The sequence below is a fragment of the Choloepus didactylus genome, chromosome 10 (assembly GCF_015220235.1).
Source record: "Choloepus didactylus isolate mChoDid1 chromosome 10, mChoDid1.pri, whole genome shotgun sequence".
NCBI lineage: Eukaryota > Metazoa > Chordata > Mammalia > Pilosa > Megalonychidae > Choloepus > Choloepus didactylus.
In genome coordinates, this window is record NC_051316.1 from 113926866 (window position 1) to 113954438 (window position 27573).

General features: G+C 47.4%; 1 protein-coding gene across 5 annotated transcripts in view; it reads left to right on the forward strand.

Moving 5' to 3' along the window:
• Window positions 1–2039: 2039 nt before the first annotated feature.
• The window catches only part of EPB41L4B (erythrocyte membrane protein band 4.1 like 4B), a 149672-nt gene continuing 124138 nt past the window's right edge, over window positions 2040–27573 (forward strand). For all 5 annotated transcript variants that reach the window (XM_037797899.1, XM_037797901.1, XM_037797900.1 and 2 more), the window contains exon 1: window positions 2040–2349. In XM_037797899.1, the coding sequence (XP_037653827.1) occupies window positions 2041–2349 (309 nt within the window). In that variant the 5' untranslated portion in view covers window position 2040. The remainder of the gene's footprint in view (window positions 2350–27573) is intronic.

Here is a 27573-nt window from a genome sequence, read left to right on the forward strand (position 1 = left end):
CTATGGGAAATGGGCTTTCCTTAGAAACCAGTAAGAGGACTGGGCTACCTTTGCCCACCAACTTGCTGATGGCATTCTATTGGATCTAATCTCCTGCAGAGAACAGAGTGGGTATCTGAGAGTTAACTGCTGATGCCCCCTCAGAGGGCACTGTCTGCATGTTATACCCCCATAGTGTCATAAAAGGAGCACCAGGCAACACACAAGGGCAATCTCTGCTGCATTCAGGAGTTCTGAGAGTTTGAGCAAGGATATTATTTCTCGAAGCCCCAACCTCCACCTGAATCAGCAGGGATAAACAGACTACCTGAAAGGGTTGAAATAAGGATTAATTAAAATATCATCCATGAAATCACCTAAAACAAGTGCCTGATCCTCAATAAATGTCTATTTGGGAATGCCTCCTGAATTCATCTTTCCCTCCCTCTCTGTCCCTTCTGCTGTGGCCAAATGCCTTCATCTCGGCTCATTGGAACCCCTCACATGCTTGCAAGCATGCCATCTTCCTCAGCCTGGCAGGACAGCTAGTGGTGAGGAGCCACCACTTTGGAGCCAGGCACACCAGCCTGCATTAACGGTGGAATCTGGAGCAAGACTCTTAAGCTCTCTAAGCTTCAGATTCCTCCTCTGTACAATGGGGACAAGAATGTCTATGGAACCGGGTTGTCAGGAAGATTAAGTGAGATGATGCATGTGAAAGACTTAGCAAAGCATCTGGCACAAAATTAAGGGCAGGATACACAGTGGTGCTATTCTTCCCCAAAAGACCGATCTTCTTTCTTCCTGCTCCACATTCCTCATTTATTTAGCATGACACCCCACTTCTCTCTACAGCAGACCTTGCTTATAAACAGTTCTGTTTGCCTGGAATATTCTTGATGTAAACTATGTTACTCATTCTCCGGCCCTCAGTTCTACTCTGTCCCACAGTAGTTTGTTCAACCTTGAAGAGCCTTCTCAGTTACGGTCACTTATGCAGGCCGTTGCCTCAATAATGGACAGGTGTTCCTTGAGGAAAGCAGTCTTTCCATGTAGAATGTTGGAAAAGCATGCCTCCGCCTTTGCGGAGCCCATTGAAGTGGAATGGCTGAAGGGCCTTTCCAGCTCTGAGATTCTACACGGACAAAACTTAAGTGACAGGGGCCAGTAAGGGAAACCGAGGGACCCAGGCCCGGGAGGGTCACCACTCCATGCTATCCTATGTCGGTCCTCCCGGACAAGGCTTTCCGGAGGGCAGGCAGCCGTGTTTTTATAACCCAGTGCGGGGCGACTCTCGGGCGTCTCCAGGGCTCAGGGCGCCGGAAACACGTGTGTGCTCACCTACGTGTACACACGTGAACACACCTACAGCAGCGGGAGGCGCTCGGGCCGGCAGGGGGCAGCACGGACCCGACTTGCAATTACCCGGCGCAGCCCCGAGGGAGGAGGGCGTGCTGCAGTCCCGGCGGCGGCGGCGGCAGCAGCTGGAGGTGCAGCTTCCCAGGTGGGAGGCGGGGGCTGCAAGCGCAGGAAGAGCCGTCTCCGGAGCGGGCGCTCGGCGGGGCCTCCTTGGGCCCCGGACGCGGCGCGGCGAGTGGGAGCGAGCGCGCCGGGAGCACGCAGGCGCCCTGCTCCGCTTGGCCCTTGGCCGGCGCGCGGCGCGGGAGCAGTCCCGACCCCTGCGGCCCCCGCCTCCTCCGCGACTCCCGCCCGGCCCGCGGCCGCCGGTCGGGAGCGGCCCTCGGCAGCAAGCGCAGGCCCTCCCGCAAAAGGAGAGCGCGCGGCGGCGGCGGCGGCAGCGGCGGGACGGCCCCGGGGCCGCCCCGAGCGCGCCCACCCGCCCTGCGGCCACTCGCAGCCGACGTTGGCCGAGCCGGCGCGCCCCGCGGCGGCAGGAGCGCGGCCTCGGCTCCGGCGGAAGCGAGCCCCGGGCCGCAGCCCGCAGGAGGCGGCGGCGGGCGGGCCGCGGGAGCTGACGGCGTCGCGGGGCGCTCCCGGGCGGCGGCGGCGGCGCAGCGGCGGCGGCGCAGGGGGCGGAGGCAGGGGGCGCCCCCAGCCAGGATGCTGCGGTTCCTGCGCCGGACCTTTGGCCGCCGCTCTATGCAGCGCTACGCGCGGGGCGCAGCGGGGCGCGGGGCCGCCAGGCTGGGGGACGAGCGCGACGGGGGGTTCCGGGGGGGCCCAGCCGCCGCCGCCACCACCTCCTCGGCGCTGCCCGCCGCGCCTGGAGGCAGCGTGTTCCCGGCCGGCGGCGGGCCCCTGCTCACCAGCGGCGCGTCCGTGCACATCTCCGCCGCCGGCGCCGCCAGGGCCATCCTCTACTGCCGTGTCTTCCTACTCGACGGGACCGAAGTGAGCGTGGACCTGCCGGTGAGTGACGGCGTCCTTCCGGGGCAGGTGGCATCCCGCGCCCCTCGGGGCAGCTTCTGTGGTGCTCTCCTTGAGCCTCTGCGGGGCTCTCCTCCTTCATCTGCTCGTCCTGGTTCCCTCTCGAGCCACCCCTTTCTGGCCTCTTCTGGGGCTCCATTTGTGGCTCGCTCCCCCTCCGTGACACATTGCGCCGCTGGATTGCGCCTCCGTGTCCCCTGCCTTGCCTTTTGGTTCTCACCCCCTCTCCAGCGCACACAGTCCTTGCGTCCCGGGTCCCCGCCCCTTGGCGCGGGTGACAGGTGTTTCCCTTCTGCTCCCTGGGATCAAGTGGGGACCCTTCCTGGTGCTGGGTTATTGGGTAGAAAATCTCAAAGCTGCGCAAGGCTGCCCTGGGGTGGCCGGATTGCCCCCCCCCCCCAAACCCGCCACCAGGCCTTGAGAGAACTGCGGGGAGGAAAAGCCTCCTCCCTTGCTGCCCGGCGGGTGCCCCAAGCTTGGGATTGGGGTGGGAAGGTGGTCAGTGGACCACTTCTCTTCTGATTCCCTTTGGATGTTCCCCCAACCCAGAGAGCCGCTTTGGCCGGTCGCCTCGCGGGGGGTCTGGCGACCTGGGACCTAACTCCAGAATCGACTCTTTTGGATTTAGGCAACTTTGTCCCGGCTGAGCTCTTGCGCGGGGACCCGGCTCCGAGGCGCCCGCGGGGCCTGGAGCACCCGACTTTCGCCCCCCGGCTTCGTGCGTGGGGCTGGCAGGGCACCCCAGGGCGGCGGCGCTGGGGCCGCCATCCCCGGCCACCTGCCCACAGGTGGTTGCAGTACCCCCCCACCCCCACCGCCTTTCAGCAGGCGGGCGCTGCTCCCCCTGGGAGGGCGTCCAACTACCGAGGAGTCTTTTTGGCCGAAGGGGCCAGATCAAATCAAATCATTTATGGGGCGCCTACTGTGCACCCGGCGCTGCGGCAGACGGTGCCTTCGGGTATCTTTGGGTGTGACTGAGGACACAGCCGTAATTGAGCTTTAGATGAATGTTACAAATTATCCGGAGGGTTTGAGGGAAGAAACAACATACCCGGTCTTCCAAAGAAAACATTTGGGCCTTCCCGAGTGAGGAAGTTCTTTAGACTCCATGGGAGAACTAGGAACACCTCAAGGTCCCAGATGGAAGAATCAAGAGCCTGCCTGGTCTGGGGTTTAATGCTTCCCTGTATAGGTTTAAATTTTGAGATAGTTTTCAATTTATGGCAATTATATTTTTGTGGCTCCTTGTGCTCTCCATAGGATCCCATTTTATGAAAATACTCTTTGGGGGCCTTTTTATTCATGGGAAAAGAGCCAACGTTCTGGTACTTACAGCTGCTGTCTTTAAAACAGCATTAAAATGTTCCTGTTCACCAAGAAGGAGGCTCTCTAGCTTCTCTTCAGCTGGGAGAGGAATGGAGAGGTGAGCAGGTTGCTCTGGAGTGGTGGCTTGCGTTTGGAGATGATATGGCGTATTTTGCATCTCGGATCCGGGAAAGGGATGCCATCCATGAGAACTTTGACCGTGCTTCTTGCTGATGGCTTTCTTGTCTGTTTCCCCAGGGATAATTCGCTTATGAAATGTATTGCTCCTGTCAGGTTTGTGTGACAGGCTTAAGTGGCATTTCTGAGACGAAAAATGCAAACTGAATAAAGTGCATGCGTGATGAATAGACCCAAACAGGTATCCAAATGAACAGCTCCGAAGGGGAATACTGCTTTATTACCGCCTCAGCTGGAGCCTTTGTTGAGCATAGGGGAAGGGGAGATTTGCATTCTAAAAGGATTTTTTCCCCCACTTATAAAAGGATACTTGACAAAAGAATTCACCCATCCAGGGTTTCTTCAGATGACAGATTTCTTGATACCTTTAAGATGTCATTTAATGAGCCCCAAATTGTATTTACTCATACACACACTCATAGGTGTCTACATCCTGTCCAGAGGCAAATTAAAAATCAAATGCTGGCTTTTTGTCATGTGAGCTCTCTGGGAAGAAAGATGAAGAAAAATTACCTGTGAGCACGGCTCACCAATTTAAAGATTTATTAGATATTATAACTGCATCACACCGCCTTCTACTCTGGATCAGTGTTAGTTCCTGTAATTAATTCTCAGAGTTATGAGGTTACGCCAGGCGGCTGGCTCCCCTATAGATTTGGAGCATGTGTGCTAGTTCCTCAGACCCGCTGCTCTGGGCTGGCTCGGGAGGCTGTCCTTTTTTGGTTTTTGGCCTCGCTTGTCCTTATCCTCTTCTGGGTTCCTGGATTTTTACTATTTCCTGGGTTCTGGCCTGGGTGGTTGTTGCCTTTGACCGTGATTCTGCTAAGGTGGGTTTTCTGTCTCATTCACTTCATGGGCCCTGGGAACTGTGGCTCCTTTGTAATTATAAACCTTCTGGTGGTAGTAGCTTCAAGAACGCCTTTGCTCCACATACTAAAAGTGGTTTGTGTGTTGCCATAAACCTTTTTATTAGTTTTGAAATGGCCTTGAACGTCATCAAATGCTCAGGATGACAGTTTGTACCGGCACCTCAGCTCGGTTCAGTCCATGTTTATGGGGCATCTCCCATGTGTCAAACGCTGAGCTGTGGACACAAAGGTGAATGTGGGGTGGCCTGGAGGCTCTGGGGAAACACACATAGACACATGTCTTTTTATTCTAGTCTGCTAAGTGCTTTGACAGCATACCCATATGGGGTGTTGGGGACCGATGGGATGGGGGAATTTAGGAGGACTTCTGGAGCCTTTGACACTTGAGATTATAGTATCTCAAATCCAGTGTCCTTTGTGCTCTTTTAGAACATCTGTTGTGGCGAGTCCACTTCTTGGCAAAGCTGTGGCCCAATTGTGATATAAAATAAAGGAAGAAGCAACTGTAATTTTCTTCTCCAGCAATCCGCCTCCGGCAGGGTTTCAAGCCCCTTTGTCTGGTGGTGGACCAAGGGGGTGGTATGGGTGGCGCATTTCCATCCATCCCCTAGCACCCCTTGGTGCTCTTTTTTTTCTCTTTAATTTTTCATTTTGAAAGGATTTCACACTTACAGGACACTTGCAAAAATAATACAAAAATCAATGCAGAGAACTCCAATGTACCCCCTACCCACATACCCAGATTTACCAACTCCCCATGGGTGTTCTCTTTTTTTTTAAAATTCAGTTTTATTGAGATACATTCACATACCATGCAGTCATTCGTGGTGTATAATGTTCACAGTACCATTGTATAGTTGTATATTCATCACCCCAATCTATTTTTTGAACTTTTTCCTTATACCAGAAAGAATAAAAATAAGAATAAAAAATAAAAGTAAAAAAGAGCACCCAAACCATCCCCCCCATCCCACCCTATTTTTTATTTAGTTTTTGTCTCCATTTTTCTACTCATCTATCCATACACTGGATAAAGGGAGTGCAGTCCACAAGGTTTTCACAATCACATTGTCGCCCCTTGTAGTCTACATTGTTAGGCAATCATCTTCAAGAGTCAAGGCCATTGGGTTGGAGTTTGGTAGTTTCAGGTATTTGCTTCTAGCTATTCCAAAACAATAAAACCTAAGAAGTGTTATCTATATAGTGCGTAAGAAAGTCTACCAGAGTGACCTCTCGACTCCATTTGAAATCTCTCAGCCACTGAAACTTTCTTTTGTTTCATTTCGCATCCCCCTTTTGGTCTAGAAGATATTCTCAATCCCACGATGTCGGGTCCAGATTCATCCCCGGGAGTCACATTCTGTGTTGCCAGGGAGATTTACACCCCTGGGAGTCAGGTCCCATGTTCCCCCTGGGTGTTCTTAACCTTTGTTAGGCATAGTCAGTGGTCTCTCAAGCTTTTATAAGATGTGAGTAAAAGTCTTTCTTCAATTCATCTGTAGCATGCGGTCTAGAGCGAGCTTGCTCTACAAATACCCAGCTTCCAGGTGAGTCCTTGGCTCGCCCTCCCAACCACAGTATCACCCTGAGCCACTCCTCTTCAGAAGAAAAGCTGGCCCTGCCCTGGAGGGCACCTCCCTCTTGCTGGCCTGGCACTGCCCAGCCCTCAGGTGTGGCCTGGTGAGAGCAGGGCAGGACTCCCCCTGGCCTGCTCCAGATACCTTCCTTCTGTTAATGCAGCTGAAGATCCTATTAGTGTGCTTGGCAGAGGCGCCCGCTGTTGACTCATATTAGCTCTCTGTTGACTAAATCCCTGGCACTGCTTTTGCTTGTGCGGCTGCTGCTGCGCCCCATCTCCCCCTCCTCCTGCGTGCACAGCTTTCCAGCAGCCCTGTATGGGAAGCTGTTAGGGCGTGTGGCTGGCTGCTTAGCACGCCTCGGAGGGCGGGGCTCGCGGTGCAGGTGGCACGATTGCTTTCACTGTATCTGGAACTCCATCCATCTGCGTTGACTGTGGACGAGTGCAAACATGGAGAATTTCAGAGTTAGAAGATCCAGGTTTGAGTCGGACATCCTGGCTGTGCAGACTTAGGCAACGTACACAAGCTCTCTAAGCATCGATTTCCTGGTCTTTAAAATGGGGATGTTGGGAGGATTAAATGGCAGAAAGGATATTAAAAAAAATAATAAAAACATGCAACCCTCTGAATAGCAGGGTGCAGAGGATGCTAGTTGGTTGCAATCTTATACGCCTCTCATACCTCCTTTTTGACCTATAGAAAAGATTTGGAAAAATTCCTAGTAATACAAAAATATCCAACAAAAATATCCAAAAAAAAAGTTGTGGCAAGCAGACTAAATGTGGCTTGACTCTTCCTTAGTGGAGACTAGAAGTTGGATGTAGTACGAGAGCTGCTTTAAAAAAGTTTGTCACTTTGAATGAGAAGATAACGCCCCTACTCCCCGAGAAAATAATACACTCCCATAAACAAACAGGAAAATGCAGGTTCTTGGAATTTTAGGACTGGACCCTCTGATCCAACAGAAGGCACAAGGGTCCTCTGTCTTATTTTGGGGTCGGAAGGGACCCTGGACAGCACACATCCCACGCATTGTATACGTGGGGAGCTGAGGCCTATGGATATGAAATGACTTCCCTGTAGTCAGAGAAGGTGTAGTGGGTAGGGCAAGCAGTAGGAGGGAAGACCCCTTGGTCTTTCTGGCAGTTGGACACATTTTCCCAGATGATGGTCCGAGGCACATCATTTGAAGAGCACTGGCCTAGAACTGTGAGCTCAGAGGGCAGCCACAGCGTGCATTAAGGACTGCTCCAGGCATCGTTGGGGCACTGGCCGCCTCTGAGCTGGGGCTGACAGCATCAGCTTGTGCTCTAGAGAGCTCGGAGTGGAGGCCCATGTACTGTTGCAGTGGCCCAGGTGAGGGGTGGCGGGCAGAATGTGGCAGGTGTAAGAGCCGTTGGAGGTAGAGTCAGTTGGGTAAAGGGGAGGAGGAGAAGTAGTGGGGTCTGGCGTGGAGGGCAGGGGTGTGTTTTCCCTCAGTTGTGGGAAGAAATGGGGGCCATATAAGACAGCCCAGGAAGTAGGAGACGATGCTGCCTTGTTTCCACCATTGCCCAGAGCTCTGGCTGCCATGGACACCATGCTTTCGGGCCATCCTGGGCCTCAGGAGCGGGGGCTGGCTTTTTTCTGTCTTTGTCAGGAAGGTATTGGCTAAAGGTGCCCTGCAGGGCTTGCCCCTGCCCCAGTCCCACCCACCTTCTCCGACTGTGTCAGACTGTGAATTAGACTGTGGGGAGCCTCGGATTCCTACCTGGCTCAGGACTTTGTTATTATTATTATTTTTTACTACCTTTGTTTTAAAAGGGGTTTGGGAAGGATAAACAGGCAGACAGGTAGGTAGATGGAGAAATACAATTATATGGCAAATATGGCAATATTGAATCTGAGTATCTGGGTAGAGTTGGATTTCTCTGTGGGTTTTGTATTATTTTTGCAAATAATAATAAGTTTGATAGTATTTAAAAATGTTTTTTTTTTTTTTAAATTTAAGGGTGGAGTTGGGGTGGCAAGAAAGATGGATGGTAGCGATCCTTCCCAGATGGGATTGTAGGTGAGATCTGAAAGAGCCAGAACTCAAGTTCTAACCTGGTCCTGCTCTTTGCTAATTTGTCAGTGTTAATATTGTGGGGGGCTTGGTCTGCAGGGGAACGGGCTGCAGGTGAGGTGGTGGTGGTGGAGTCTTTCCAGCCTCTCTGGTGCCGGGAACATAACCCCACACTGGCACGGGGCTCTGAACAAATATTAACTTGCTAAGCACTTCCGCGTGCATAATCTCATTGAATTCTGTCCCCAGTTCCCCATAGTGGACGAAGGCGCAGGTCTGTTTAGTTTTGAAATAGCAAAAGGTCAGAGGGGTGCGCCTTCCCCTAAATTCTTGAATGGGGATTTAGAAAAAAATCCACCCTGGTAACCATAGAGATCCTCCACTCACCGTTGGTCCTCAGAACGCATTCTCCATCCTTCTCCTCTGCCTGGCCTGGGTGAGTCCTGTCTGCACCCCACCCCTCCCCGCCTCCTCTCTACCCTCCTTCCTCACCTCCTCTCTGCTCCACCTTAAGCATCTCTTCTGGGAGAATCTGGGTCTGTCTGAACTGAAGCTTCTGCCTCTAGCTCATGGCAGCTGCCTGCGGGCAGGGTGGGCTGCTGATTCATCTTGGCAGTTTTTTCAGGTTGGCTTGTGCTTCCCTCCCCCACTTTCATTTCATAGTTAGAACATGTTCAAAGCAGAATGACTAGGAAGTACAGAGAAGCAAGAGAAATTAAAACATCGTCTAGCATCTCACCAAGCAGAGATAACCACTGTTAAAATGGTGGAGTACAACCATCTTATCCATCTATGCTTTTTTTTTTTTGCATATTTAAATGTAAATACTTATTAAACATGCTTGGCTTATATTGGTTGGTGGCAGTCTCTCCCCCGCCTTCAGCCCAGTTGAATAGTGACTCTGGACCCTGAGCTTATGTCTCTTTAGGACTGGGCCGGTCCTCTGAGCTCCTGTCCTTACATGCCCTGGACCCTCAGCAGGGGTTGGGGGCAGCCCCCCAGTGCTGGCTGTTTTATGAGCTGTCTGCCCCTGCCTAAGTGAGAAGCAAGCTCCTTGCTCCTTTACCCCCCGCCCTGCACCCAGCCCCCTTCCTCTTCTCTTCCAGGCAGGTTGAAGTGCCTTTTGACGTAGCCACAGATCCCCCTGCTCTGGGAGCTTGTGTTCTGAGCACCTGCTTTGGGGCAGCCGTGGCTCTTGCCTGCCTAGGGACACTCACAGCTCTGCTAAGCCAGGTGGTAGAGCTGGGTGGGGCCTCGTCACACTCTTGGGGTCTCCGCTCTGCTCTACTTACTCTCTCTGCAGCCTCTGTGGTTTCTCTCTAGAGCTGGAGTTATCTCTCACTAGTGCTGCTTGATTTTAATTTCTGGTTCACTTATGATTGTTTTCCAAAATGCTCTTATCTGTCCATAGTACGTTTTCTTCGGTCAGCAAAAGCTTTTTGAACCCTTTTGCTGCATTAGGCATTGGGGAGAAATATAGGGGGTAAGAGAGTTTCTTGAGCCCCTAGTCTAGACAGAGGAGTCAGTGTAAGTATATACTCACATGAGGCAGTGCAGGGGCATGAGCACCAGAACTGTGGGATGGCTCTGGAGAAGGTTTGATGCCCAAAGTGGCACCTGAGTTGTCCCAAAGGCTGCACTAGGTTTCAGTGTGTTGAATATGGTGGAGTGGAAGCAGCAGGTGTGAATGCATGCAGGATGGGAGCCAGAACACCTGCTCCTTGGCCCTTGGGGGTGGGGGAGTAGGGGAAGATTTGAGCGCCAGCTGTAACCCTAAATCTTAAAGGAGTGAGTGAGGAGCCTTCGAAACTCAGATGAGTGTGCCCTGAGCTAACAGAAAGGGCAGCATTCGCTGAGTATTTACTGCTTGCCTGGTACTGAGTTCAGTGTTTGCACATCATCTCAGTGAATCCTCATCCAAAAAAACCTGTTGGGGGTTACTGTCGCTGTCTCTGCTTTGTGGAGGGGAGAATTGGGGCTTAGTGGGTCGGTCAGGAAACTTGCCCAAAATCATGCAGTAGAAGTAGACTCCAAAATTCAAGCTCCGGGAGTCTGGCAGGAGCGTGGGTGGGTGGGTGCTGAGCCAGGCTCAGGGGTCCCAAGGTGGATGGGGAACCCTGCCCCTCGGGTTTCCTCCTTTGCAGGCCTCTTGGGCTGCATCAGGGATTTCCTGGGATTGGATTTACGTCCTTGGTCATCCTGGGTGGAATGTCGTTTTGCCCTCTGTTGTGCAGGCCATAATTATTCCCCACGGAGGACCGAAGCCAGCTACAGTTTCCATAAGTGATTAATAGAACAACTTTAAAATTATCATGGAGAAAAAAGCCTTTTACATATTCCTATCCCGCTGCATAGCAACTGGTTTGTTTCCCGATGTTCCCTTCATTCTTTATGCTTTCGTATGCATGTTTATAAGCATGGTGTATGTTCATTTTTCAAGGTTTTCTTTGACATATTCAATTTCTTTAGCATGTTTAGGGTTAATTAGATTAAAAATTTTTTTTTCCTGTGTCAGTTTTAGTGAGTTGGGTTTTTCAGTGAATTTGTCCGTTTTATTTAAGCTGTTGAGTTTATATCCATTTTTATCTTTGTATGTTTTTCTCCCCATCCAAGACTTCTTGACACACTTAATTGAGATTACTTAAATTCAGCTCTCATTCTCTCTCTCTCCCTCAATCCTTCTCTCTCTCTCTCTCTTTCTCTCAGTCTCTCTCTCTCTCTCTCTGTATGTGTACTTTTCTGTGAGAGAAAGTGAGTCATACCTGTCTCTACCTGTCTGGGTTGGAGGTTGATGGGCAAAGCACCTGGTATCTTACCTTACCTGCCAGGCTTGCAGACTCTATGTTGCTTCCCTTAGTCTCGACCTTCCGGGTAGGAAACATCTAACTGCATTACATGTGGTCTCAGGGCGCAGATGGCCTTGGGCCTCTCAGCTAGCAGGTATGGTAGAGCCAGAAATGCATCTGGGTTTCCCGACTCCTTTTCCAGTGCTCCCCCACCCCACTCCACCCCCAGCCCATGCTGTGCGCGCCCAGCCTGCCTGTGTTAAATGCGCACTCCTTAGAACACCCTGGGGAGGTCAGAATCCTTCACTGTTGGCCCAATCGGAATTTCCTGCAATGAAACCTCCAGGCTCACTGCAACCACTTTGCCTTGCAGCTTCTCTGGTCTTTGGGTTCTGTCTCCCATTTCTCGGCATGTTTTTGCAGACTTTTCCCCAAAGTCACGGCTGGCTGAGTGCCTAGCATTTCGTTCTTCAAAGTTAGGAACTGGCAGATGGTATCCCAGGGGTCCCGACAGCCACTTCCCTGTTACTCACCGCTGAGGACAGTATGCGGAGTGGAGGACGGGAGGACGCTGACCGCCTGGTTCGGCCCGCAGGGTTGGGGTCCCTCGGCTCTGCAGTGTCTCCTCCTTGCCTGGTTTGTGATTTGAATGTTGTGCATATCCTACATCCCACCCGGGCGTTGGGATGGACCTCATGATGTTGCTTCTTTTCCCTCCCTGCACACTGCTCAGCCCAACTGCCCGGAGAGATGGATTTCTGGTGCAGGTCCTGCTTTCCTAACCCAGTCCCAGCCTTCCTTGGTGGTACTGCCCTCGGTGGCTTGGATGTCCTCAGCCCTCCCTCGTGGTTTTGTTGTTGGAATTCTGGCCCCTCGCCCCCAGCCCCTGTGATGTTTGTGCTTTGCGTTGATTATCCTGCAGGGTGCCTGGTCTTCGTTTGGGGGCATGTGGCAGACAAGTTTTTTTCTTCCCCTTAAATTTTTGTCTAAATTACTCTGTGTTGGCAAGTCCTCTGTCCAGCGCATTCTTTAAATTTTCAAATGATGACATATAAATTACACAAAGTGTCCATAATATGGTTCGTTTAAAGAAAAATAACACAATGAACCTCTGTGTACCCGCCACCCCATGTGCCCTCCCTATCACATCCCCCTGCTTTCCTCCTCAGGTTTGTCACTCATCCCTTTCTGCTCTTTATAGATTTACTGCATATGTGTGATTCCCTAGACAATATGTTGTTAGTTTTGCATGTTTTGGAACTTTATGTAAATATACTTTCACTTAGTTTGTGTCTGCGATTCATCTACATGGATGAGGTAATTGTAGTTCATTCATTTTTACTTCTCTGTAATTACTCCATTGTGTGAATATACCAGAATTTATCCTTGGGCAGTGGATATTCGGGATATTTCCAGTTTGGAGCTATTAGAAAAACAGTGCTGCTTGGACCTTCTGGAATTCCGTCTCCTAGTGCATACGTGCAAAGCATCTCTCCTGGGTGTGTATGTGGTTGTAGAATGGCTGGGAGGGCCTTTTAAAGTCATGCCAAATTGTTTTCTAGAATCCTAGAAGCATGTAAAAGCTTCCGTTGATCCATTCTTCTCCAACACTTGGTATTGTGAGACTTTTTTCTTTTACTAATCTAGTGGGAGTTAGTAGTAACTCATTGTGGGCTTCACTTTTCCCAATTATTGACAGAGTTGAGTATATTTTCATGTTTATTGACCATCTGCATTTCCTCCAGGATTGCTTTGTTTTATGGTTTTTGCCTCTTTTTTGGTTGAGTTGTGTTTTCCTCCTTGTGTTTCATCCCTTCTTTTTGGTGATTGTGGGATTGTCTCCTGTATCCCCTTCCTTTCCTGAGGTGGTCTCGGTGGAACAAGAGAGGACAGTTCTTATTAAGCCCCCAGATCAGTAAGCTTCCCTCCTATACCCATCCTCACTGAGAAGGAATCTGTTTAGACTTCAGTTTCTTTTTGCTGCAGTCCATAGCTGCTGGTGGCTTGGTGAGCAATCACAGAATCTATATTGTATCCACTAAAATTCTGCTGGCTTTTTACACATTTTTTATTATGGTAAATTTTAAACATATTCAAAAGTAAAGAGAACTGTATAATGAACCCCAAGCACCCATCATCCAACTTCAGCTCCTGTCAACATATGCCCCTCTTGCTTATCTATACCCTTACCCTCTGCTGATTATTTTAAAACAAACCTCCAACATCATGTAATTCCATACACACATGCTTCTGTATCTAAATGATAAGGACTTTTTTTTTTTATTGTGGTAACATGTATACAACTTAAGATTCCCATTTTAGTCACTTTCAAATATACAGTTCACAATCTTGTGCTACCCTCACCACCATCCATTACCGAAACTTTTTCGAGACCTCAGATAGAAATCCTGTACCCATTAAGCAATAACTCCCCATTCCTCCAATCCCCTATTTTCTGTCTCTATGAATTTGCATATTCTAGTTATTTCATATCAGTGAGATTATGTAATATCTGTCCTTTTGTATCTGCCTTATTTCACTCAATATGATATCTTCAAGGTTCATCCATGCTGTGGCATGTATCAGAGACTTCATTATAATAGGGACTGTTTTTAAAAACATGTCCATGATAATATCATCACACCTAAAATAATAGTTATTTTTTACTATCATATATTCAGAGTGTTCAGATGTTCCCATTTGGTTTACAGCAAGGTCCTTTCTGTTGCACTTGGGTGATATTCTATTTAAGATTCTTAATCTAGAGTTCTTCCTTTCTCTTTTTATTTTCTTGCCATTTATTAGTTGAAGCAGCTGGGTCATTGGTCTTGTACAATTTCCCATTTGCTTGATTGCAACCTCAATTTTCGGTTACTCTGAGGTATAGTTTTACAGGAAACTGGCCTTATCTAAAGCATCTGACACACAGAGACTCATAAGACAGGCTCCCTGCTCTCAGGAAGCTTGAGTGGAGACAAATAATTACTGTCTGGTGTACAAAGGGTGGCACGGAGCCTTGACCAAGCTCCAAGGAAGGCCTGAGGTTTTAGGGGCGTGGGCTCTGCAGGCCAAGCAGGAGAAAAGCCTTCCTGGAGGTGGGCACAGCCCATGCGGAGGCCCTGAGGTTTCAAAAAGCCTGTCCAAGATTCCCGTTCCTCCTTTGGCCCCTGCCAGGGAGCCCTGAGTGTCCTCCTCGTTTTCTGCTAGACATTGCTTCTTTGGAAAGGTCCAGATTCCTCTTCTTTGGACAGTTTTTTAGAGCAGGTTTGCTGGAATGATGTATTTCTTCTTTTCTGCCCACCCTCTTTAGTTTCTTCACCCCCTCCCTGAGGCTGGTTTTGGATGCTTTCTCTGCTCTCTCCTGTCCTTCTGGCCGTGTCTCCCTCTCCTGCTGGGAATGGCCCCTTACATTTTAAGGAATGCATCATCATTGAGGGCTTCATAGAGACAGGAGGGGGCAGGGTGTGGGGTGGCTGGAGCCAGTGCGGGGCCCAAGCCTCTTGCTGGATGGAAGATTTCCACTGCTCCCGCCCACTGGCCGCTGCTCACCTGTGGCAAATGAGCAGTAATTGGCGTGTAATAAGAGCAGCTTCCTGCACGCAGCCCTCCCACTCCCAGCTCCAGCTCTTCCCGGCTGAGTGACCTTAGGCAAGCCTCTTTTTTTTTTTCTTTTAAAACCTCTCTGAGGCTCCTCGTCATTGTCCCCCAGTCTCTCTCAAAAGAAGCATTTCCTGCCCAAGCATTACCAGCCCACGAAATGGACGTGCGCTTCGTGCAGGGCACGCTCGGTGGTCATTCCACAGCATTTTGCTGCACCTCCATCCTTGCATTGCTCTGTGTGCTGCACCTGAGACCCAGGCCACCAGCTCGGCCTGTTGCTGTCTGAAATGAGTGGCGCCAACCCTGGTGTGCATGATGGCAGCGAGGGCGGCTGGTCAGAGTCTAGGGAGAGACCCAGATGGGCTTGGAACTGGCCCCCGTCCATGCACACAAGCCCCGCAGTGGCAGGTCCAGTAGGCTTCTCGAGGGTGAAAGCTAAGAAAAGATAATTTAGGATATAGACTGTTTCAGTGGGAGAAGGGGGGTCCCCAGGTCAGACTACCTTAGTACTCTAGAGCTATGGGATTTATTTTTCTTTGAAGTCCAGAAATACTTTGCTTTATTCTGAAAGATGTGGAGGAGAAGCGCCTCTTCATTAGAGGGGCTTCTGAAGGAAAATACAAAATTATGTGCTGTCTTTTAAAAGGAAAAGGGAAGAACCGCATGTACTCGAATTACTGTAACGTGTCATTTATCTTATTAACTCACTTCAGGGAACGAGCTCTTCCACATGTATGGTGCACTTTCCAGGTAGCGGACAAGATCTGTTTTGTTTCAGCTGTTCCGTTTATTTGTTTAAAAAGAAAAATCACATAGTGCATCCAGTGTGTAAGGCCCCGTGTGAGGAATAGGATTTAAAAAAATAGGATTTAAAAAATAGGATTAAAGAATTAAAAAAAAAAAAAAAAAAAAGGCTCGGTGCATAAGGAGCTTCTTTGGGGTAGGGCCTGGACTTTCTCTTGAAATGAGTCACGCACACATCTGGTGGCCCTTGCCCTGTTAGCCTGAGTCATCATGCTGAGTGCCCTTTACTCCCTGGTCTGCAGGACCCCGGGGCTGCTCCCAGGACATTGAGGTTAAAGGAGGGGCCTTCCCTCCCCACGCCCTACTCCCAGCCCCCCAGTGGTCCCAGCTTCTGTGTCCCCTGGGTCCTCTTGGTCAGCCCTGGGTGGTATTCCAGCCTCTTCCGGGGCCCGCCAATGAACCACAACAATGGTTTTCAAAGTTTGTCCCGCGCTGTATTCTCCTGGGGAGCTTTTCAAAGTCCAACTTCTTGGGTGCACCCCAGGCTGCTAAGATGGGAATTGCTGGGCGTGGGAGGGGGGACCCAGTCATCAGCATTTTATAGGGCTCGGCTCCCGAGGTGATTCCAGTATGCAGCTAGGCTTGAGAGCCAGCGTTTCAGGGGGTCAGTCCCCTTCGTCTGGGGAGTGTTTCAGGTTGAGATGGAACTTTTCCCTCCCATGGCTTTGTTTAATCCTTGTAGCACCTCTTAGGGACAATCGTGGGTCTCCCAGTTTTATAGAAGACTCAGCGGTAAGGTATTTTCCCAAATCCCATGACTAGTAAATGACGGAACCAGACTTAAAATCACACCCAGGCTCTAAGCTCGCTGCTTTGTGGGTCTGCTCCCCACTGGCGGTTCTCTGGCAGCCCCCTCCCACCTTCGCTTCTCACCTGCTATCCTTGCTGGCACTGTTTTGTCCGCTGCTTCTTATCTTGGGAGGGCCTGGCCATCTTTCAGGGTCCATCTCATGTGCCACCATGTTCATGAAGCTTCTCCCAAACCTCACTCAGGTGCCCCCTCCCCCTGCACCCCCAAATAGTGTTCCCTCTCCTGCCTGAGAATCTGCAGGGCGTTTTTTGCCTGGGTGGCATGATTCACCTTGTAGTAATTATTTATGTTGTAATTCAAATAATAGATAACATGTATTGATCCTTTTTCCCCTTGCAAATGATATCTTTTATTATTGTGGAAAAGTACACATCACATAAAATTTGCCATTGGTGGCATTTATTCCATTCACAAGGTTGTATAACCATCACCACTGTCTAGTTTCAGAATTTTTTCATCACTCCAAAGGACAAGAAACTCCATACCCATTAATCAGCTGCTCCCCATTATCCCCTCCTCCCAGGCCCTGGCAACCGCTTATCAGTTTTCTGTCTTTATGGATTTGCCAACTCTGTAAATTTCATGTAAATGGAATCATATAATGTGGCCTTTCGTGTCTGGCTCCTTTCACTTGACATGATGTTTTCAAGTTGTTTCGACACTGTTCTAAGCTCTTTATGTGACTTAACTCAGAGACTCTTCAAACCCTATGAGGTAGATTGTACCTTTTAGCAGCTTCATGAGAAGATTGAGGAACAGAGAGGTTAAACAACATGCTTGTGCACACACAGCTCGTAAGTACTCTTGGGCCCTGCACTGTCCTGCTCTCTCTGCCTGCTGTTGTCCTTGACCGTTAGAGACCAGAGCTATGAGCTCAACCTGTAAAGTTGAATTTGAAGGACAGCAGGTGGAACTTGATGAGAAAATTAATCTACAACATGAGAACAACGTATGATGCAGCTGCAGGAGCAGAAACCACCAGAGGTGCCCTCAGGAGACTGCAGAACAGTTTTTCTGGGGTGGATTCTGCAGTTAGAGTTCTTGCCTTCATTGGATTGGATGTGTTTCATCATAGATTTCCCACAAATATCAGGTGTCAATTATAGGGTTGTATATCTAGTATTGGAAGCCAAGTGGTGTTCCAAAATATCGACTATATTGTATAGATGCGGGAACCGGGGTTAAATATCTTATCCTAGAACATGGTGGACCCAGGAAGTCTGGTTCCTGGGTCCATCATCTTAATCTTTTGTGCCATGCTGCCTTTTATAGTTGAAGGAAACCTTGGGGCGATCTACTTTTTATCATGGCAAGGAGATATCTTGTTATGTGTAGTCAGGGAGACAGTTGAAGTGGGCACCCTGGTGCCGAGGAACCCGAAATTTTCATGGCATGAGAAGGCACATGTTATTAGGAGTTTATGGTTCATGATCAGACCGAGGTTGGCCACAGATTCTCAGGTCCCACTGATCACGCTGGATCTTCAGGTGAGTTCCTAGTCCTTACCTCATTCAGTCCTCGTGGCAGCCCTCTGAGATCAGTGCAGCAGGCATTCTCATTTTGCTGAGGAGGTAGCTCAGACCCAGAAAGGTGTATTTGTTCTTTTGACCCTTTGGAGCTCTCTGCCAGCTCGTGATGCATCTCAGTTAACCACAGTCTCTGGAACTCCCCTTGCCCGGAAAACAGAGTTATGCTTGGGGCTCGTTGGAGATAGAGGTGTCTTTTTTTTTTTTTTTTTTTATTAAATTCAGTTTTATTGAAATACATTTACACACCATACAATCATCCATGATACACAATCCACTGTCCACAGCATGATAACATAGTTATGCGTTCATCACCACAATCTATCTCTGAACATTTTCCTTACATCAGAAAGAACCAGAACAAGAATAAAAAATAAAAGTGAAAAAAGAACACCCAAATCATCCCCCCATCCCACCCCATTTGTCCTTTAGTTTTAATCCCCATTCCTCCACTCATCCATACATTAGATAAAGGGGTGTGATCCACAAGGTCTTCACAACCACACTGTCACCCCTTGTAATCTACATTATTATATAATTGTCTTCAGGAGTCCAGACTGCTGGGTTGGAGTTTGGTAGCTTCAGGTATTTACTTCTAGCTATTCCAATACATTAAAGCCTAAGAGGTGTTATCTATATAGTGCATAAGAATGTCCACCAGAGTGACCTCTCGACTCCATTTGGAATCCCTCAGCCACTGAAACTATTTCGTCTCATTTTGCATCCCCCTTTTTGGTCAAGAAGATACTCTCAGTCCCACGATGCCGGGTCCACATTCATCCCCGGGAGTCATACTCTGCGTTGCCAGGGAGATTTACACCCCTGGGAGTCAGGTCCCACGTAGGGGGGAGGGCAGCGAGTTCACCTGTCGAGATGGCTCAGTTAGAGAGAGAGAGGGCCACATCTGAGCAACAAAGAGGCACTCAGGGGGAGACTCTTAGGCACCATTACATACAACTTTAGACTCTCCTTTGTGGTAATGAGCTTCATAAGGGCAAGTCCCATGCTCGAGGGCTCAGCACATCACACCGCCAGTCCCAATGTTTGTAACAACATCAACACCCGTCCAGGTGAGGATGTCCAACACATCCGCACCTTCCCCCAGATCCTCAGGGCTGGGGAGGGGGAGGCTGTAAATATATTTTTTATTATCTGCCCAAATAACTGATAGAGGTGTCTTTTTATTGACCTCATGGGGAATGATGTTTGAGGTCATTTTGACAGCCTGAATAGCAGATGATTGACAGTCCAGATGGAAGGCCATGTGAACACTGTCGCTGAAGAGGCCATGTGGAGGATACATTTGGAAAAATAGGATGTGGTTATGGGATGCCGAAGCAAGGGAGAGGGGAGGAAGGCTGGGGCCACTGAATGTTGATGAGCTTGGAGTTTGGGCTCTGGCAGGTGATCGAAGGTGGGCAGGCAGATTAGGGAGCTGTGGGTGGGATGTGGGTTGGAATTAGCGTGATGCTGGGTGTGGGCAGGAAGGGCTGCTGCAGTGGGATGTGAGGCCTTGGAATCCAGTGGATCTGGTGGTTGGATTTAGGGGAGGGCTTGATGGAGAAGCTGAGAGGTGACCCCATGTTTTGCGTGTGGCACGTTGATGAGGTTGAACCCACCTTATGGATTGGGGGTGGGCAGGAGCCACTCTGCGGACTTGGTCCTTGATTTTGTAAAGTTTGCAAATGTAAGATCCTTTTGTATTTTCTTTCTTGAAGAGGACCCCCAAAGGCACAAACTTCATGGTGTCACAGCACCTGGATTCATTCCTGGCAGTGTTTTAGAGGAGGCTAATGTGCAGTGCCCGCTGGGTAGACACCTGGAGAGGAGTCTGGTAACAGTTGCAAATTCATACCTGCCAAGGCCAGAGAGGGAGACTGAATGGGAGGAAAAGTAGCTGGAAAGCTGGTTCTCTGCCATTGCTGTTTTATGGGGACTAGTTTGGCCCTCCCAGCCTCCCTGAGCACAAGTCACCACCATTTGACATATGAGAGAAGGCAGCCTGCCCAGGGCCACACAGTAAGTGGTGGAGCTGGGATTTGAACCCGGGCAGCCCACACTCTTAGCCACTCTGCTCAGCTGCCTCCTAAACCTGGTGTTTTCAAGTGGGGGCGGGGGGGGGGGGGGAGGAGACAGACTTCTTCACTGAGCCAGGTGAATACAAGGGCTGAGTCAAAGATGCTTGTGTCTCTTAGCCCAAGTACCTGCCAGTTTAGCGAGAATAAGTGTCTTTTGTGTTTACAGATCACACTATGGTTTCAAAGTGCCTTTACCTAATTTTCTTGCTTAAGGAGGAAGAGCCAGGATAGGAGGCAGGGAAAAAATAATAGTGGTCCACCTTGTTTCTCAGAGGGACCACAAGTCAGCCCCTGAGTCAGAGCTCTGGGATAGTTGTGGCTGCACATTTTAGGTGCAGAAATTGGTTTCAGTAATTGTTGGGACCAAGGGAAGAAAGCAAGACTTGAATACTTCATTGAAAATCATGCTCTGCATCCCAGTTCAGGTTAATTGTGTATATTCAAATATGAAAGATTTATGGCTGAGCCATGTAAGGGGCCACGAAAAGGATGCTGAAGATGTGTCTGCACCAGTTTGGCTCAAACTGAATTTTTTTTTTAAGTAGACTATTTTATAGAGTGGTTGTAGGTTTACCAAAAAATTACACACGAAGTACAAGTTCCCCTATACCCCACCCCCATATACACACTGACACCAAACTGAATTTTTAAAACTCATGTTTTCTTGAATCTCACAGGCATTATGTAGAGTGAAAGAAGCTTTATACAAAAGAGTAGCCTCCATATGATTCCTTTTGTATGTGGTTCTAGAACAGACAAAAAATCAGAATAGCTGTGGCCTCTGGGGGATTGAGGAAGACAGGAAATTGACTTAAAGAAGGGGGCCGGGGAACTTTCCAGGGAGATGAAGTGTGCTGAATTGAGGTAGGGATATGGGTTACACAGGGGTTTCCATTTGTCACGGTGGAGCTGCTAAGATTTGTGCATTTCAATAAAAGTGATTTTTTTTTTTTAATTTTTAAAAAAGATCGATTTTCTCCCATGAAATCCTTTAAACAAAAACTACTGTCTTATAAAGTGATGTGAACTTAGTTTATTTTTTTTTTGAAATAATTTCAAACCAATGTAAAGTTGCAAAGATAATGGAGAACTCCAGTATGTCCCCTTCCCATATTTACCAACTTTTAACATTTTGCCACATTTGTTATGTTCAACGTTAAGTACATTTTACCACCATCCCCAAAAGATAAGCATAAAAAATAATAATAATTTAGTGGGGAGGGGAGGAATAAGTAGAGAAAAAGATAATACAGAATGTTGATAATTATTCAAGCTGAGTGACGGGCACCTGGGGTTTATGATACCATTCTGTTTACTTTGCATTTGTTTGAAATTCTAATAAAGAGAGAAGGGAAGCGCATCAGGCAACCTTTGTTGGTTCTTGCTTCTGGGAAGCTGCCGGTGCAGAATGCAGCGGGCTGGGGTTTGGGCCCAGCTGCCCTGGCTGCAGTCTCCACCTGCTCACTGCCCTGCACTTTGGCTTCCCCCATTGCACCTGCCGCCCTGTCCTTTAGCTGTTCCTTTGATCTAGGAACAGACCCTCCTCTTCCGGTTGACTTTGACCTTCCCCACCCCCTCCCCAGCACCAGGTCTTTTCTTATCTCTGACTCCTCCCTCTTTGTGGATTCCAAGTCTTTCTCTTCTGTGGGAGAACCACAAAAAAGGTGGATTAATTTGGCTCTCCTCTCCCTTGCTCCGAGGGCTGGAAAGTGCCACCTGGGTGCCTTTGTTCACAGAGCCAGCCCTGCTGGGAATCAGAAGGGCCCTCCCTTCCCCCTGCAGCTACAAAAGAGTGCATGCCGGACGATTCCGTTTACACGGAAGTTCAAAACAAGCAAAACTTACCTGTGGTGTTAGAAGTCAGGATCGTGGGTACCTGTGGGAAGCAAGGGCGGGGGGAGGTAGAATTTGGGAAGAGGCACCAAGGGGCTTCCCAGGAGCTGGTAATATTCTGGCTTTTTTTAAATCATATTTTTTCATTGTGGCATATAACATACGTACAGTCTTCTCTGTATCGTTCCAATTTTAGTACATGTGCTGCTGAAGCGAGCATGATATGTTCACTTTTGATGGTTCCTCGAGTTGTACATGCAAGATCTGTGCGCTTTTGTGTACGTATGTTATGCTTCAGTTAAGAAATGAACTGCAGGTCTGTGTGAGGTTCTTAAAAATTGGCGCATTTCACGTTTAAGCAATTCACATTTCTTGTTTTTCTTGAAAAATCGGAAGATCTGAGAGTATGGTCTGCATTCCCTTAGAGCAGCCATCCAGCAGAAATTCCTCAGAGTGCCCGTGTGTGGGTGGCACTTGTCTAACCCCATTACGGATTTCCCCCCTGCTTTGATACCCCAACTTGTTTAAGTCCCTTTAGGCAAGCAAATTGGCAGTTAGGTTATGCATGAGCCCATAGCAGTTAAAGATGATGAGACGTTGCTTTATTTGTACTCAGGTGTTCGATTCTGTAAATAATTTCCTCCTTGTATATGTTCTGTTTTCAAGGAAAATTTCATAGTACCAGCTAATACTTGTTCAAAAATACTTCTATGGTTGGGAGGTAGTTTTCTTAGTTAATAGGTAAGGCAAGGCTTGTTGTCTGGAGAACTTATAGTCTAGAGGCTCACACCAGCTGCAGACCATGCACCTCAGGGAAATGATCTTTGTAATACTGCCCTTACAAATCCAAGCCCAAGAAGAGGCTGTAAACATCACCCTCCTTTTCTCCATCTGAATGTGTTATGCTCTGCCGCCGTTTTGCAGGAAGCAGGGATTTTTTTTTTTTTTTAAGACTACTTACTCACCAAAAAAAAAAAAAGAAAAAACAAAAGGCCACCTATAAAAAGAGCATTTTATTTGTATACCCCTTCTTCACATAAATGCACAGTATTGCCTCACTTACGGTTTCATGATCCTAACAGCCATAGGCAAGGTTAAAAGAAAAAAGCGTATGTGTTTTTCCACTCATTAACCTTTCTGAAAATTTTATACACACACAGTCACGTAAATAGATCTGAGAATCTGGGCCTGCCCAGTTGATGTAATCACCAAAAGGACTGAGGTACAGGCCAGTTTGCTAGCTGGGTTCATTGTCCACACTTATGGAATACCAGCCGTGGGTGGCACCCAAGGAGCTTGGGGTCCAGGACCGTGCTGTGGCTCAAGAAGCTTCTGGGCTGTTGGGGACACATCTCACTGTGAGTTCAGTCCAGGGAGCACTGTGCAAAGTGCCCACAGGCCACATCACAAAGGCTGTCCATAGCCAGGAGGATCTGGTGAGAAGGGTGGATGGACACATACCACTGGGTGAACACACACCCTGAGGTCTCTGTCCGTGCTCCCCTTTCACCCTCATGACCACTCGGTGTGATGGATGCCCTGCTATTATCATCTCCATTTTGCAGACAGGGGACACAGGCTCAGAAAGGTCCGGGAGCTTATTTGGGGTCATTAAGGTTGCGAGTGGTGGAGGCAGCCTTCCAATCTGGTCTCTAACCAGCCCTTGCTCCTCCCCTGCCCCTTGGCCTCCAGAAAGCTCATTTCCCTCTCTGTACATGGGACGCTCACTGGAATAATGCCATCTCCACCCCTGGGCGCTTCCTCTAGGCAGACTCTGGACCAAGCCCTGTTAAATCCATCATTTCATTCAATGAAAAAAAATTTTTTGGAGATGAAATTCACAGAGCATAAAAAGTAACCAATTTTACCATACCATTATTTATTTAATCTTTAATTTTAAAATAATTTCAAGCTTATTTTAAAAGGCTGCAAAATGAGTACAGAGAACGCGCATGTAAGTAGATTTGCCTTTTTTTTTTTTTTACATTTTGTCAGGTTCACTTTGTCATTTTCTCTTTCTCTATTTAATTTATTAAACTTTTGAGAGCACGTAGTATTGTCATATAGTTTGAATTAGGGTTTTTATAGAGAATGCTGTTGCTTTTCAGCATATTAAAAAATGAAAAACAAAAGACCAGAGGGTTTGGAAGAGAAGCTGTTTTGACTGAAAGGGGTTTTAGTCTCATTTTTTTATTCAAGGTCAAGGGTCACCAAACTACATAAAGCTGAAGAGGCACAGCTGTCCTGCTACCTGTTTTTGTGGAGCCTGTAAGCTACGGATGAAAAATTCACCATTTTAAAGGGAAGAGTTCAGAGTATCTACTGCAGTCACCACCTCTGTCTAGTTCCAAAACATTTGTCACCCCAAAATTAAACCCCGTGCCCCGGAAGCAGTTTCTCCCTATTCCTCTATTCCTTCCTCCCCACCCCCTGGCAACCACCAATCGGTGTTCTGTCTCCACTATCTCATTTAATTTAATCCTCCCAACCTGGTTATCAGGTAAGGAATTTCCCTGATGCCAAACTCAGCTGAGCTCAGTACCAGAACTGGAACTTGGACCCGACAGGCTGACCCAGGCTTGTGTGTTTTTGTTGTGAGATTCATAACTATGCTTTCAGACCTGAAAGGGCTCCACAGAGAAAAAGGGAACAGGACAGTAGAACTGGGGGGTTTGGGAAGCTTTGAGCATCAGGTAGCGTTGGCAACCTTACTTTTCAAATGTAGTCACATTTTGAGTTGCAGGGTGGGTGGGGGCAGTTGTCTGCCCAGAGTTCATTCTTTCTGTTCATGTTTCTTGGCTGGGTTTCCCGGGGAATTTGTTGCATATTTATTTATTTGGAGTTATTTGCTTTCAGAATTGCACTGAGGAGGAATCTGCAATCTGGCTGCAGAAAGTAATTTGGAAATTTATTCTCAGGGTTGCCCTCCTTCCAGCAGCTTGTTTCAAACCCAACCTCTGGCACAAAGACATCCATCATTTTAATTGCATGTTACTGTTTAGGCAGGCAGAAATTTGCTTCATTTTCTTTTTCCTTTCTCCCGCCCTTTTTTTTTTTTCTTTCTTTCTTTTTTTTTCTTTTCTGGTACCTCATTTTAAAAAAATGCCAAAACTGTTTCCCCAAACCAAGAACTTTTTACAGTCAGAGTTTTTTTTTTTTTAATTTTATTTTTAATTTTTATTTTAGTACCGTATATACAACCTAATATTTCCCTGTTATCACATTGAAATACGTAATTCAGTGCTGTTAATTATGTTCAGAATGTTGTGCTGCCATCACCACCATCCATTACCAAAACTTTTCTATCATCCCAAATAGAAACTCTGTACATTTTAAGCCTTAACTCCCTATTCCGCCCCTGCCCCCATCCCCTGGTAACCTATTTTCTAGATTCTGACTCTGTGAGTTTGCTTGTTCTGATTATTTCATCACAGTGAAATCACACTCTATTTGTCTTTCCTGTCTGGCTTATTTCCCTTAACAGGACATCTTCAGGGTTCATCTGTGTTGTCGCATGTATCATAATTTCATTCCTTTTCATGGCTGAATAATATTCCATCCTGTGTATATACCTTTTTGTTTATCCACTCATCAGTAGATGGACACTGATTGCTTCCATCATTGGACGACTGTCAAGAGATTTTAAAGCACTGAGATTTCTGGGTTTTCAATGTTGCATGCTTGGTTCTTAATCTTTCAATAGCGAAGGTGCTCTACTTGCCTCTGCTTTCCTGCTCAGGTAGCACAACGCAGTCGTCTCAAGATAGTCCAAACAGTGTTGGTCTCAGGTTCGAGGCCTGCGTTCTCTTCCTGGCTTTGCAGTGGCTGCCTGGCAATGTGACCTCCTCTGGCCTTGTTTTTCCCATCTGTAAAATGAGGGACTGAAACATTGATTTCTAGAACATTCCTTTGTTCTTGCTTGCTAATTCGGATGCCAAATTGGGCTCCGTTCTGAACCTTGTGGCTGTCCCAGGGTGTCCAGCTGAAGAACTTGTTCTGTAGATTCATGATGTTCTGATTCTGCTGGTTCATTGATTATAGCTTTTTGGTTCAAGGCTAAAAATCAATTCTGTACTCCTCAGAAATGGTCTGAGGATAACGCATTGTTTCTGTGAAATTAGGTAGGAAAAAATGTCAGTGTTGGTGCCCAAAGCTAAAACTTGAGCTTTTATTGCTGCACATACTTCTTTGTTTCATTCCATAAAGGTATATTATTTGTGTCTGTGAAATTAGGCACAGCCCCTTTTATAGGCTGCATCGAGGGGTGAGGGGTGGGGATGAAATGTGTTCTGCAGTCCACAGCTTGGTACTGAACTGGATCCTGACAGAGGTCTGGGTATTGTATTTTGTTTTATTGATGTGGAATAAATGGCTAGGAGTAAGTTTCGCCTTCTGTGTCCCAGTGGCTTGGATCCTTGAAGACAGGGCCCAGGATAGACTGTGGATACCCTCCTCTCCCCAAAGCCTTTGCTTTTCATGAGGTTTTAAGCTTTTATAGAAATTTTGAATATATAAAGTTGAGGGAGTAGTGTGATGGAACTCTCATGTACATAATAACCACTTTTTTAATTTTCTGGAGTATTTTAAAGCAAATCACAGACAGCTTATCATTTAACCATGAATATATGAGTGGGTATCTTTTATATATCCACAATGTCATTATCATACTCAACAAAATGAACAGTGATTCCTTATATCCTCTCATACCATGCCCTTGTTCAGTGTTCCCTACTCATATCAAAACCCTTTTTACAGTTGGTTTGTTCACATCAGGGACCAGATACAGACTACACGTTGCGTTTGGTAGATTTGTCTCTTAAAGTCTCCTTATTCTGCAGCAGTGGCCTTCTCCCTTGTGAATGTGGGCTGTTAAGTTCTTAATATGCAGTTGGTGAACGTAGAGTAAGGCAGCCTCAGTTATTCCAACCCTTGATCTTTTTTTTTTTTAACATTTTTTTATCATGAAATATGACATATACAGAAACACGATAACTTTCAAAGTACGATTTAACAAGTAGTTACAGAGCAAATTTCAAAGTATGTTATGGGTTACAGTTCCACCATTTCAGTTATTTCCTTCTAGCTGTTCTAATAACCTAGAGACTAAAAAAAAAAAAAAAAAATCTATATAATGATTCAGTAGTCATAATCCTTTGTTAAATCCTATCTTGTTTGTTGCTACTCCTCCCTCTCATTTGATTGCTGTCTCAATCTTCAGGGATATCTGGGCAGTGACTGCTCTAACTTGTTCATATTGAAAAGGGATGTTGACATTATGGGAAAGGGGGATGCGATGATTGATGTTCTTGAAGAGGCTTTTGCCTCTGGCTTTGGGGACTTATCTGGCATAGGAACAATCTGGAAGTTTAACGTTTCTGAAAAATAAACTTAGTGAGTGAAACTTTTGTTGAGTCTCAGATAGGGACCTGGTTATCCTTTAGGATTTTTAGGACTACTGCCCAACCCTCAATCTTAATATCATTGTCCTAAACAGAGGTAATGGTCTTCAAAGGGCAGTTTATTCATTTATTTATCTTCTTATTTTTCTTAAGGATTCTTATCTTTATTATTTTACTTCCTTGCCTCCAAGCAGTATGCCTTACAGTGTGGGGATTTCCTGAAACACTTTTTTAATTATGAAAAATTTTATACATGTTTCATATATGTACACACATGCACACACACAGTCTATCTGTGTATAGATATGATTTTCATTCTGGTCATCTGTTGTTGCATAACAGACTCTCCTAATACCTAAGTCTTGACATCAAC